General features: G+C 39.6%; 1 protein-coding gene across 9 annotated transcripts in view; it reads left to right on the top strand.

Moving 5' to 3' along the window:
- The window catches only part of TCF12 (transcription factor 12), a 630,756-nt gene that overhangs the window by 483,289 nt on the left and 133,384 nt on the right, over window positions 1-14,083 (top strand). For all 9 annotated transcript variants that reach the window (XM_029575977.1, XM_029575980.1, XM_029575981.1 and 6 more), the window contains 2 exons: window positions 2,800-2,935; window positions 9,790-9,842. In XM_029575977.1, coding sequence (XP_029431837.1) covers window positions 2,800-2,935; window positions 9,790-9,842 — 189 coding nt within the window. The remainder of the gene's footprint in view (window positions 1-2,799; window positions 2,936-9,789; window positions 9,843-14,083) is intronic.

Here is a 14,083-nt window from a genome sequence, read left to right as displayed (position 1 = left end):
GTTACTATGAAATCCTCACAATGACTTCCTCTCCTTCGTCCAAACCATGCCGGCTTTTCTCAGAGTGTAAAAGTACTTTAATTAGCACTAAGGCAGAGCGATTTTTCAAATGCTATTTTTTTTTTACTTGGGTGAACACACACTTATCCATGTAAAATCTTTTGAAAACTGCCCTCGGATGGCATTATTGCCACAAAGCTTTAAAAAAAAAAAAAAAAAAAGCGGGGAGCCCAGAGAGAGTGTGGTGAGGAACGGGCCCCGCTCCTTCTTGAATCCGTTTGTGACCTACCCGGAACAGCCAGGACTCACGAGGCGTCCGTCGGAGAGAGCCCTGACCCCCCCTCCGGTTGCGAGTGGGCGGAGCTGGAGGACTTCGGAGGAGGAAGTCTGCCCATAAATTCCGGGGCCGACGGCGCATCGCCGCCGTCGGCGCGCGCTGCCTAAGTCGCGCGCTCCAAAGGGGCGCGCGGCTTGGACCGGCTTAGGCCGGCGAAGGCGAGAAGGCGCCAATCCCCATAGAAGCAGAAGTAGAATCGGTGCCCGTGACAACCTACTATCTCAATTGATGATTATTAACAGGAAGAGTGAGTAAAAAATTTGTCTTCTTGTTTTGACACTATTTAACGACAATTTATGTAACAATGCCGCATTCAAAGCGGAAGGGAAAGGTGCGAATGGAAGCCTCAACCCCCACGGCACCTTCCCCATTGCAAACAACAATGACAACCTTTTTTCCACCTGTAGAATTTGTAACCCCGTAGTGTCCCATTGTAAGAGTGGGGGATGAGCAAACCCCACCCTTACTGGGAGAGGTGAGTCTAAGTCCCGGGGCTCCAACTACGCCCCCACCTCCAAGAATTAGTATTATGACTGAGGTTTCTAGCACAGCTGCCATACGGAATCCGATGGAGCAGCTGAGCCTGTTCGAGGAGGACCATGGTTCATTAATGCTTCAAGAACAGAGTAAAGACTCTCAGAGTTTTTCTCTTAAAAAGGTGCAGGACTGTGGAGAGGCTATGGTCAGACCTAAGGCCTCAATAACAACAAAAGGTTGGACAAGTAGTTCCCCCTCGGGGAATAACGTGAACCAAGTACAAGGTGTTGATGTTCCCTTACCTCTAACCCCTGATGCATTACCTGGCACTCCAAAACTAGTGACGGTGGAAATGTTATGGCGTTCCATGAATATGTTACAAAATAATATTATGAAGTTAAATACCACTATTAATGAAATGCAAAATGTATTAGTAAATCTAGGTCCCATGGTGCAAAACTATGGGACAACTTTGATTAAGGTACAGCAGGATATTGGCTTTAAATAAAAAGGTAGAAGTAATAGAAAATCATTTAAAATATACAAATTTAAGAATAGTCAACTTCCCTAAATGTCGTATGGTTTCGCCTAAAGAACAATTAAAAAACTATTTTTCAGAAATTTTTACATGGTTGCCTGAAAACTTTCCACAAATCATAAATGCTTATTTTATTAATGAGAAGAAAATTAACACAGAGCAAGTGGAAGTTTCCTTAAACATAACAGATTTGATTGAAACTTCATATACCACCCAGGTGGAGATGAGGGGAACCCTTATAGTTAAATTTATGATGTCTTCGGACAGAGATAAGGTCCTAAAAGCCTTTATGATAAAAAGATCCTCCCTATACCTGGGTGAAAAAATCTGGATATATCCAGATGTCTCTAAAGAGACACAAGAAAGAAGGAAAAGGTTCATTGCTCTGGCTAAAATAGCTAGAACTTTTGATATACAAATAATGATAAGATTTCCATGTAAATGTGTCATGCGGGTAGAGGGGGTAAGATATGTTTACTATGATCCGTCTCATTTAGAGAAATATTTGGTAGAGCGGAGAAACCAAAGAGAGGGAAACACTGTCTAAACCTGTTCCAAGTTGGAAAGATAAGAGTAATTATCTACCTAAATTCCTGTTATAATGAATCCAGTTGGATAGATTTTATTTATGTTTAATTTTGTTGCTTTAGGTTCCCCAAATACTGGTATTGTAACTGGTTTCAGGATGTAATTTTTTTTTTTATTTTATTTAGAAAAATGAATGGTTATGTAATTTCTATATAAAATGTCCTGAATACCTGGAAAATATTCAAAAGATTTCTTTTGAATAACGTAAAGTTCAAAATATTATTGTTTGTAATTTTTGAAAATTTATAAGAGTTTAAAAAAAAAAAAAGGGTTTTGATATATAACATTTGAGCAAAGTGCATTATGATACCTCAGAGCTTGACAATCTGTAGAGACAGTGGGCCAAGCTGTTGACATTATGCTATGAGTAAAATCTGTTTTATGTTTATCGAGAGACATGAGTCTGTCCAGCTGTACATGTAGACCATGATTTCCGCTCTTGTTAGGAAGATATCAGGTGGAACAGTATGAATCCTATATATACCAGTGTAATCATTACAGAATAGAGGCCTTGCATGCCAAACTGCAACTTCTGACATCAAGGAGTAAGACACACCTGGTTTTTCAAGAACAGAGCAATGAATAATCTCTCTCTCTGCATATTGCACACATACTTAAATATATACAACTTGTGGGTACAATAACCAAAAGACCCAGTTTCTTAGTTACCATTTCTATTTGTTCTGTTTTAGTAAGGCATTTTCATGAGCACAAATGCTTAAGACCTTGTCTCATATTTCTGTTGTTCTTTACTGAGCTGTACCTTACCGTAGTTAATTAAGTGCAGTCGTTATTTTAATTTTCACACTGTAATATTTGGAGATATAGGAATCATAGATGTCTTTGTCTTGTTGTGCAGGCCAGTATTCTTCGACCGGACATAGGACTTGGAAGCCCGGGACAGTTGCCATCCTCGGGAAAGCCTGGAGCGCCATACTATCCCTTCTCAGCCACAAGTTCACGCAGAAGACCACTACATGATGCCCCAGCTCTCGGTTCGTATTGTGCTGTTTTACATGCTGTGCTAAGGCAAAGATGTTCCAGATGGAACTGAATTAAAAGAAGCAGCTTATGATTTGGGTTCCTGTCTATGAAGAAATGCAGCATATAAGTATTAAATGTCGGTGATAATTGAAATTGCTAGCTATGGTAGAGTCGAGGTCAGATTTAAAATTTTGGCATCTATAGACAGGGCAGGGGTCACCCCTTGAGCTCGGAGAGCAGGGTGGAGGGGTATTCACTGGAGATTAGAAAGTGGGAGAGGGGTGCTGAACTAGAATGCCACTGTGCTGCCTTTTTGAAGTGGCACTAGCACACGGCCCTAAGGTTTGGATTGGGTATTTGGCAACTTTACAAATGTCTCGTCCTAGGCAATAGCCTAGGCTTAAATCTGGGCCAGAGAAGAGAACAGCTAATTAGAAATTAATGCAGGTGATTTTCGTTCTCCATAAAGATTCCTTAACTATCCTCATTTTGCCTGTGGTTTTCATTAACCCTGCACCCCAGACAGCATTTCTGAATGACTCTTCTTTTACCCTCCCTTACCTCTGCTAAGATCCCCCAGTATTGCTCTACAGCTGGCCAGGGCTGCAAAAGCTGGCTTTCTTCCTTCCCATGGCTTAAGCGCGTAACTCCCGTGGCATGCCTCAGCCCCATCAGACTGTGCGGATTTCTCCACTTCTAGTGACCATGTAATTCTCTATTGTAAAACTTTTTTTTTTTTTTATAATTTAATCTTTATTGATTTTCAGTTTAATAAACAAGAAATTTTCAATGTTCTACATATTCCACCCAGGTTACAAAAGAAATTTTCATTCAACCAAGTAAATGGTACAAGAAACAATTTTAAATGTTACCTGGATTATGTACATTGATTTAGTATAATATAAAGAAATACAGGGAGATCAAGGGTGGATTATAGCAGATATATAAGGAAAATAGAATTAACAGAAAAATTCACCCATTTATACTGTGTTACACCAACTTATTATTCTTATTTCCAACTACTTAGGATTTTCTAAGATTGCGTAGGGGTATCTAGATGTTTCCGTAATTGTTCCGGGTCTGCAAATATAAACTTTGCATCACCACAAGATATTAAACAACGGCAAGGAAAACACAATAAAAAACGTTCTCCTCTCTCTACTACTTCTTTCCTCATTTCTAAGAATTTTTTTCGCTTAGTTTGCGTTTATCCTAGCTATGTCTGGGAATATACGTATGGCTGGCCAAAGAATTTCACATTCTGAGATCTAAAATACAATTTTAATACATTATCTCTTTCTATCCTAGAGGAAAATTGAACAATTAATGTTGCTCGTAGGGAAATGTCCATCTCGAATGACTTTTCTAAAAAATTTGTAATGTCCAAAGTTTCTTCCTCTGATACTTCTTGATTTTCTTCCCGCTTTAATTTTCCCTTCTCCCGAGCTCGCTGCTCTTGATAGTTTACAGTTACTATTGCTGGAATATTTTCCGATGGTAACTTTAATATGTTGACAAAATAACTTCTTAACAAATCCAAAGGTGTTTGTAATTTTGTTTTGGGAAGTTTAGAAGACGTAAATTTGCTCTTTTTGATATATTTCCTGGAATTCCAATTTGCTCTGAATCATTTTCTCCGATCTTATAAGATTTCCTTGTATTTTTTTCTATCTCTTCCACCTTATCTTCCAATGTTACCACTCTTTTCTCAACCATGCTCATCTTTTCTTCCACTTTAATAGTTTTGTTCATAGCTTCTTTCACAGTTAGCGTTAATGCATTTATCGATTTTTGCATCACAATCAGGATGTTTTTTATTTCCTCCAACGAAGGAGCTAATGTAGAAGTAGTATTGAGGAGAGAAATGTTGCTCATTGCAACTCCTACCTCCGAAAGTCCTTCACCGCTAGGCTTGAGCTCTCCTGGGCCCTGCTGTTGTTGGGCCTCTTTCTCACGCTTCATGGAGCCCGGTTCCTCCGGACTCACCGAGGAGAAGTCCCCATCTCCTCTCTGGATAGCGTTCTCTAAGTCAGTTGTTCTCTTTGGCGGGTCTGGAATCGTTGGACATCCCGGGCTTATAGATGTCTCAAAGGACAGGGTGCTATGCTGCTGCTCCAACACGGCCCCAGCGTCCAGAACATCCGGGTCCAAAGATGGCGTTTGCGCGAAAGCAGCTTCAATCCTCATCTGTCTCTCAAAGAATCGGGAGTAGAGGTAATTTCTCGCACCCGAGCCTTCCTCTTAGTATGCGGCATTTTCACAAAGAAAAACGCCAGGAAAATACAATCAAAAGGAAGATTTCTTAAGAGTTAGCTGGGAGGAAAATAACAAGGCGAGAGCTGCGATCTGCACACCCTCACAGTTCGGCGGCCACCTTGATCTCTCTATTGTAAAACTATTTTAAATTAACAAAACTTAATACTTATACAGTATACACACATTTCTTTGTTCTGCTATTTAGAAAAAGGGCAATATGTTCAAACAGGATTTTTTTTTAAATGTAATGTTTTAACTGTCTTGGGATTTTTTAGGATAACAAGAAAACTGTCATTTGTTTTTAATCATCCATTTATTCTTCTGTCACTTTCAGTAGATCAAAATAGTAAAAACAGAATTAAGTTTTAAATAATGAGTGTTTAGCTAACTTTTTATGTTTCAGTATGGTATGGTATGGTATGAAAGTAAGGACAGGGTAGATCAAGTTTAGAAATAATTCGAGGATCTCAGTTGCTTATAAAATGTGAAAAATCTGCTTACCTTCAATAGCAGAAATGTGTTACATGTTGTCTTAGAACATATTATAAAAAACCCAATCAATCCGTGGACAAATTTAAATTAAAGATAAAAAAATTACATTGTCCAAAAATCCACAGAGTAAAGCAAAGAATATTCCCAGAAATTGTAATTTCTGTTAAACAATTTATATAAATTATGTTCAAATGAAAGCTAACTGTATGGCTTATTTTCTTTTAGATTTTTTTTGTTGTTGTTTTCTTTTGTGCTTATAAGTTCAGCTCCAAAACCACAAATTCAAATCTAACATGGACAGCAGGGTTTTCCAACCATAGCGCCAAGTAATAAGTGTTTTTACTTTTAATGCTTTTGATAAATGCTTGCGACTCTGCATTTGCTGATATGTTGCTTTGCTCCAAAAAACCCATGTATGTTTATGAAAGTCCTTCAAGATCAACTCCACACCACATTGCAGTTAGCAAAATGAGCGTTCTCCAGTGTAAGGTTCAATAGCCTGCACAGCTCGCACTCTTTTATGGGAATTAAAATAGCCAAAAACTCTGCCGTGCTTACAAAGACAGTCTCGTATTCCAAAGTCTCAACTCGTAAAAGCACAAGATATTGCAATCCCAGTTTCCTTAGTCGCATAATATTGCAGTCCTGGTTTTCTTAGCCCCACTTTGCCAGTAGCGTCATCAAAAACAGAAATACTTTTCAGTAATGAGCTCAGTTAATCATTAGAATTTCTCAAACTATAAAAACTTCACAAAACTTTCCTTTTACATAAATTTATAGAAATTGTTTAATAGAAATGTAAACTTCTTTGGGAATATTATTTACTTTAATCTATGGTATAACCCATTTTTGGACAATCTGCTTTCTGATCTTTCATTTATAAGTTGGCATGACATATTTCTACTATTTTTTTTTTCAGATTTGCTAAATATTTGTCTGATCTCTATTTTTTTTTTTAAGTGCAGTGCACCCTAGCTTTATGCTTCAAGAATATATGTTAATATATTAGGTGACAATAGTTAAAGACCAATTGGCCCATCCAGTCTGCCTAGTTATTCTACTCTACACTACTAAAGATATATCCCAGCTGCCTGATACAGAAGTTTGTCTGCTAGTAAAATATCACTCTTTATCCAAGTTAGATGTTGCCTACCTCTTTGGTTATCTACCGTAGGGCTTCCCAAACCTATCATCATGATTCTCAAAACCAGTTGGGTTTTTTTTGGCTATCTGCAATAATTTTGCAAAGGAGATCTGCATACAGATCTATCTCATGCATACTCATTGTGGGTAGCCTGAAATCTGACTGGCTATGGGGTCACCAGAATAGGCTTGGGAAGCTTTATCCTTAGGAGATGAACATACAAGTTCCCATACTTAATCAAATATTCGCCCCCCCCCCCCCCCCCCCCCCCCCACACACACACACCTTTACTCTTCACCACTGTGGGGTTGAAAGCATGTTACTTATTGCCGTGTACTCAGCTACAGCCAGCCAAGAATGCAAGTTCTTAGCGTATGCTTCCACTCCCTCTAATATGCGTAACATATCTTTGTCCCTTTATGATCAAGATATTCCCGATATTAGAGTAAAAGGCACTGTGGATTCCTGGATACCTGTAGTTTATGATAACAATGGGTGCAGGGGAAGCAATTTACTAAAGCAGGCAGATTTTAAACACTAAACATGTGCAAAAGCTTTCCCTCAATATTACTACTACTACTTAATATTTACTGTACTGCTACTCATCATACACCAGCGCTGTAAAACACACAAAAAAGACTTGCCCTGTTCAATAGAGCTTATATCTAATAAGAACTTGGGGCATTTCATAAAGTAAGACAATGGTTAAAAGAAAAGAAAAGAAAGTTAGTAAATGAGGCTAAACAGACAATCGGGCCTGAGATTTAAAAGCGCCTCAAAAGGTGGGTCATTAAAATGGGATTTAAACATGGCAAGAGAAGCATGATGCATCAGTTTAGGAAGACTATTCCAAGCACCTGGCACAGCCAGTGAAAGTACGGAGTTTGGGAATTGGTGGAAGAGGATCAAAGGCACAGATAGGAGTTGCTTAGTCTGATGAGTGAATGCACAAGGAGGGAAGGGTGGAGAGAGAGAGGAGAGGTAGTGAGGTGCTGCAGAGTGAAGGCAGTTGTAGGTGAGAAAGGAGCTATTCTACTATTGGAATATAAAGATGTCTTGAGTTATGCAATCATACAGATAAAGTTGTGAATCTATTCAAAAAGTTGATCAGTGTAATCGTTAGTAATGTAATTGGTGCTAATGCGTTCATGTTAAATTATTCTATAATATACTTATTGAACTGTGTGATAACAGTACAAGGTAACGTATATCTGCCTATGACTTGCATCTGAGCATTATGAGGATAACTTTCAAACCTGTTAGTGGTACTACATTTGCATGTGTAAGTGGACATGCAGAGATTTAGCCTAGTATTTTATAAATTGTGGGGTGGGAGCTTGCACGGTTTATAAAATACCATATAGTTCTGCTCCAAACGTTGTGTGAATATTTCCAGTGCAATGAAAGCACTTCATTTCTCTGTCTATTTTCTAAACATAATCACGTGTATTTTAGGAATGTAAAAAATGTTTTCATAACACCCATTTATATGTGGTGGCAGGTAAAATAAATGCTTCTGCACATTTGAAATCAGCAGTTCGCCTATGCCTCTGCCAATTTACCTAGGTCAGTCTCCAGTTCACCCAGATCCCCTGGCACTTCATGCTGATCCCTTCCCACCAGCACACCCAGTCCTCGCACGCAAAAAACTGCAGTCAGCCGACAAGTCCGATTGCACTTGCACCCGTTGATTAGCAGATGTAAACCTGCATGAATTAGTTTGACCATTTTTAGGCGTCTATCTCTTCCAAAATAGCAACTTTTCTGCCTAGCTCTTGTCCCTGCCCCGCCCCCTTTTTTGTGTGCATAAAACCGAAAATATGCGCATGCTCTCAGTGTTTATAAAATAGCACGTGTGCAATAATGTGCTACTTAATGTGTGCTCATGCTGTTTTTACACGTGGAACCCCTTTGAAAATGTGCTCTTGTTTGCTTCATTTAAAAAATAAAAGCAGAAGAAAATCTTTTGTCTCCTAGAGAGCTTTCCACAGTAAGTTCTGAGGACCGTATTCTCAGTGATGATCATGGGAGTAAGTGTAAAACTTGATTTGGATGACCAGGATATAACTTTGGATGATGTAAACATGAGTTAGATATGGCAGAAAGGAAACATGGTTTGTAGGTGGAAAGAGAGCAAAGGGTAGGCTTGGAGTTTAGAGTGACTTTTCATGGTATGGATGTCATGTAAGACATGGTTTACTGGGCGTGTAATATTTGATATCTGTGCATTTTCACAAGCGTCCATCCTTAACATAATTTGGGTTAGAATGTAGATTCGCTAGAAACACACAAAGATAGCTAGCTTCAAAGCAAGGGCCGAGTCCATGAAGTTAGCGGACTGCCTTCTTTCCTCTCTTACTTGTTCGACTGTGCTTGAAATGCTGTCTCTGGATACTGCCTGTTAGTGGTACAAATCCTTAGGGTGACTACTTTCTCTCGGAAGGAGGATCCTCTGAGATCAAAGAGAGATTGGGATCAAGGCACTGCCTTAGGGGAAGGTCGCCCATAGTAACCTTGCCACTTCTGCTGCTGGGTGCTTATTATAAACTAGTGATGGCACAATGATCAATATCTTGATCATTTTTTTTTTCAGCACAGATTTTTATGACACAATATTATTATCTGCTTGAGATCTGGTTTCCATCCCCTGCAGTTCTTTGGGCATCTCTGGTCATCCCTGATTTCATCCTGAGAAGAAGAGGGGTTAGGGTCCACCTTCTCTACTCTAGAAATTGTAGTTGGGGTCTGCTTTACTAAGGATTTTTCTCTTTCTGTGTCGGGGGGGGGGGGGGGGGGGAGGAAAAACTCAGGCCCTTGGCGTGATACTTAAAAATTGCCGCTTTTACCTTTTCCACTACTTTGGACAAAGAAGTAAACTGAAATCAGTGAATAACGCCATACACAGCTGCCTTGAAGTGCTGGTTATTTTACCTTTGAGCTCAGCTAATAAATTATGTTCTTTTGTATCTGCAGATCCTATCCAGACAAAGAAAGTAAGAAAGGTGCCCCCTGGTTTGCCTTCTTCGGTAAGTACTGCATCGTCTGAGTTATTAAACAAACTGGCTGAAAGGAAGTGTTTGCATGGCGCCACCATCATTTGCATCGGTTGTTTATAATTAATTGTTGAAAAAGGATTTTTTTTCTTTCTTTTTTTACCTAATGACCAGAAGATGCTGAGCTGGATAATGGGAGTGGTTTGGTTGGATCTAAGACCCCCATTTGATGTTTAATTTTTAGATTTCACAGCAATGATTTGTAACTCACTCCTGTGCTCTTACCCCCTTGTCCCTGTCATTTGAATTTCCCTCTTGGGAGGCGAGCTGGGCCAAGATCTGTCAGCCAAGATCTCCTGTACAGGTCTTTTGATGTTTAATTAGTCATTATGTTGCTGAACAGGAGGACAGACAGAGATTAATAGCGGAGAATCTTCGAAATTTACATTTGTAATAATCCCAGTGGAGCTGAAGACATTAAGATTCGGAGGACATGTACAGCTCAGCTTGCCTCGGTAGGGCTGAGGTTATTAATATGCATAAATCACCAAGTCAGATGTTCATTGTGAAGCCCTGGTGGATTTTAAAGCCTTCATTAAGCTTTTCCTAACTTCAGTCTAGCATCAGGAAGGCTTTCAAAGCACTAGTTTGTTGATCCCTCTTTGCTCAAAAATTTATCCTTGAGAATAAAGGCTTTGATGAAAAAGGTAGGAAAGGTTTTGGTAGGGAGGGGCGAAAAATCATTAATGGGCTGTGATAATCTAATGCTTGTAGGGTGTTTTGAGGAATTAAATATGCTTTATTTTTTAAAGGAAGGAAATTGTTTGTAAATGAACCTGCATTTGGAAATCCACGTGAAGTGAAAAATCCCTAGTGCTGTGAAGAAGGATTTTTTTTTTCACTGCACTGCTCAGAACACACGAGGGGAGGTGGTGGGGGGGAGAGCTGAGCGCTGCCTTGAGGGGCACATCTCTTTGTTGTGTAAATGCATGTAGGCCTTTTATTTGGCAAGTACTTAACACATGGGCGCAGGTGCACATGGGATGAGTCATAACTCAAAGCCGGATAGACTGAATGGAACATCCTGCACAGGCAACAATAACACACAGGCAGCAAAATGCTCTGCCTTTTTTTTTTTTCTATTTTGCTATTAAGTCTGATGTTTAGATGGTATCTTGCTGTTGTTGTCCCCTGCCCACCCCCCCACCCTCCCTTTCTGTAATATATACAAAACCTGACTTCTGAAATCCTATTTTAACCAATACTTCCAGATGGAACTGCGAATGTTTGTACAGCCCGGGGCAGCTGTGCTCTGAACCTGCAGCCTACCTGGAAGCCAGGATTGCAGCTGCGGGCACTCTTAAAAGCTTTGCTTACATAAGCACTTGGGCCTCGCTAGAGGCTGAATAGCTGCTTGATAAACAGAATGCACAAAATACCTCAAATCATTATCCCCAAGGCCAGGAATATATATATATTTTTTTTCTTTTTTTTGCAGTGGCCTAGAATAGTTTGCAATTTACATTTTAACCACTTAGTGTTATGCGGGGATGCTTTACAGTTTAACAGATGATTTCTGCTAGATTAACAACAATTATATTACAGATGAGACAGAATGGCTAGAACATGTAACAGTGCAGTTTTTGGGTAATTTATTACTATAATACTGGCTGAGTAATAAAAGTGAAATTACATATTAATATTTAGTGAGAGTGCACAGGTGAATAGAAATCACATTAGATGATGAAAAATGGGATCTCCTTTTGCTTGCACAGAATTAATTTGGAATTGCAGTGTATGTGTTTAATGTCACTTTTTGCTTTTCTTGATGGAGAAATTGAACAGACTGAGGATCAGGAAAGGAAAACATGTCAAGGATGGTGGTGGAAATAGAAGACAATTGTCCAGGCTTACCACTGGTTCATGGAGTTTGAAAGTTTAAAAGATATATATTTATTTTGAATGTTGAAGGTGGTGTTTTGTGAGTAGCTGTGAAATGTGAACCAACTGTAGTTACATTTTTCTCTCTCTCTCTCTGTCCATATATATAAGAAATCTGTAATAAAAGGATACTTTTCAGAACATCTGTTCTAAAAAAAAAATGCACTAAAACCTTGTGACTTGCATTGAGGAGAAGAGAAGGAAGTAGACCCCCGGTTTGCACGATGATCTTGGCTCGCATGATTGTTGCTTCCTGCAGTCTCACGCTTTTCTTTCTACTGCTGCCTGACTGCCCTCACCCTCTGCTCGCAACAGCCCCTGTAGCTCATGTCTAATAAATCACATTTGTGAAACAAGAAATGGACATTAAGGTATGTTCCCATTCACATGAAGGAACGTTTCCTGGGGGGGGGGGGAAATCCACGCACTTAATAAATGAATGATTGCACCAGTTATATGGATGAGATCATGATCAATTTGGTCGCTGTTAGTTTAGAAGATGAGGATGGATCCCTCTCCCAATGATTATTAAACAAAATTGGGCCAGAATTCAAGCCTTTTATATAGGAGTGTGTGGGGCAGGTTCTTTCATTATGCACAGCAAAGAATCCTCGTAGGCCACCTACCCATTTTTTTAAGTCACGGCACTTCAAGAGATAAGGTAATGAATGCTGGGTAGAGAAGGAGAAGGAAGCTAGATAGTTTGTGGACTTGTGGGCAGGATGGGATGGGGATGGAGGGAGAGAGAGAGAGAGAGGAATCTGGTAAGGTAGGTGGTGGAGAGAGAGAGAAGGTGCACGGCAGAGCAGAAAAAGGGGGCAGAGAGATATGGGTGATACCGCTGTGCTAAGCAGGGAGTGCAGGAGAGAAGAAAAGGAGGATGCTGAACAGGGGGATAGAGAAAGGGATGTTGGGCATTGTAGATAGGGGGCAAAGGGAGGAAGCTGGAAGACTTGCCAGAGGATAAGAGGAACGTGGAGTTGGGGTGAGAGCTAGAGATGCTGTGGCCAGAGCCTCCCTGTTAGCTGTGTCAGGAGGAGGCATGCACAAGATTGAAGGTTCGCCTAGGGTGCCTATACCCTTGTACCATCTCTGGTGTATGCCCAAATCACTTTTAAAATCACCAATTTATTTTATTTTACTTAAATTACTCATCAGGACATCCCCCTCCCCCGGTCAACTGCTGGGCAAATGAGCAGATCCCAAAATGTCAAATAATTTCACAGTTTGTTAGAAATAACAGCAAAGATGGAAAAAAAAAACATTTCAGCGCCTCAAACAGCTCGTGTCTCCCCAATGCATGTTATGCCGGCAGTCCCTTGGGTCTGGGCCGTGGATGCTATTTCTGGTGCTGCTTAATGTTTTTTAGTGTTTGAAGTTGAGGATTTTTCCCCAGTGCTGGAAAGCAGGCAAGGCTTTTTTATTGAGCAGTGCCCCATGGGGCTGGATTCAGACATGACCATCTGGCACATACCTACCCACCCATAAAGAAGAGATATGCTTTGTAAAATTGTGCAGTCAGGCTGCTTGACACAGCATTTTTTTGTGCATGTCTCCCCTTTCAGAACATCCAGTGCAACCCCCTAGTTTATATGCAGTCTTACTGAGCAAGAATTTAGGGCAAAGAAGTTTGTGTGAAACTGAAAAAAGCATAAATAAAATAAATTCAGTCTTCCAGATGTGAACGTGTAGTCCATAATTGGTAATTCAAAGGTCTTGAAACCTGATTTGCAAAGGAAGTTGTAATGCTGTAGACCTGTCCTGCATGTAAAAAAAATAACTTTATAAGTTTTAGACTTGAATAAAACGTGGTTAAGTGTCAATCTTTAGCTTTGTTTGACTTCCTTTGAGATTGTCGATTGATGCCACATGTCTCTTAGGTTGTTGGCCAGCATTTGATTGTGTGATGAACGTATTTAGTTATTTATTTTTACAAATTTATAATCCACAGTACTCCAATGATTATTGTGGATTACAGTAAAAACAAACACAAAATGTTGGATCAAAACACAAAATCAATATTTAAAAATAACACACAATATCTCCACTTTCAATTTCAAGGTACAAACAGTTAAAAGTTTGATAGTAATAAATGTACTGAAGTTAATATTTTTGCAACCAACATCTATTCTCTCCATTCACCAACTAGGCATTACAGGCACTGAACCCCCACAAATGCTGGTGTAAACAAGAATGTTTTCAAGTTTTTACAGAAAGTCTTAGTACAAGTAGTTAACTGTAAATGTTCAAGAAGCCAATTCCAAAACCTAGGAGCCGCTATAGAGAATCCTGGTTCCCTAGTTTCTGCAAGCTGAGCTAAACGCACACATGGA

The sequence above is a fragment of the Rhinatrema bivittatum genome, chromosome 13 (genome assembly GCF_901001135.1).
Source record: "Rhinatrema bivittatum chromosome 13, aRhiBiv1.1, whole genome shotgun sequence".
NCBI classification, from domain to species: Eukaryota; Metazoa; Chordata; class Amphibia; order Gymnophiona; family Rhinatrematidae; genus Rhinatrema; species Rhinatrema bivittatum.
The sequence above is the reverse complement of the archived record's forward strand: the minus strand, read 5'-3'. Positions and strand labels throughout refer to the sequence as shown.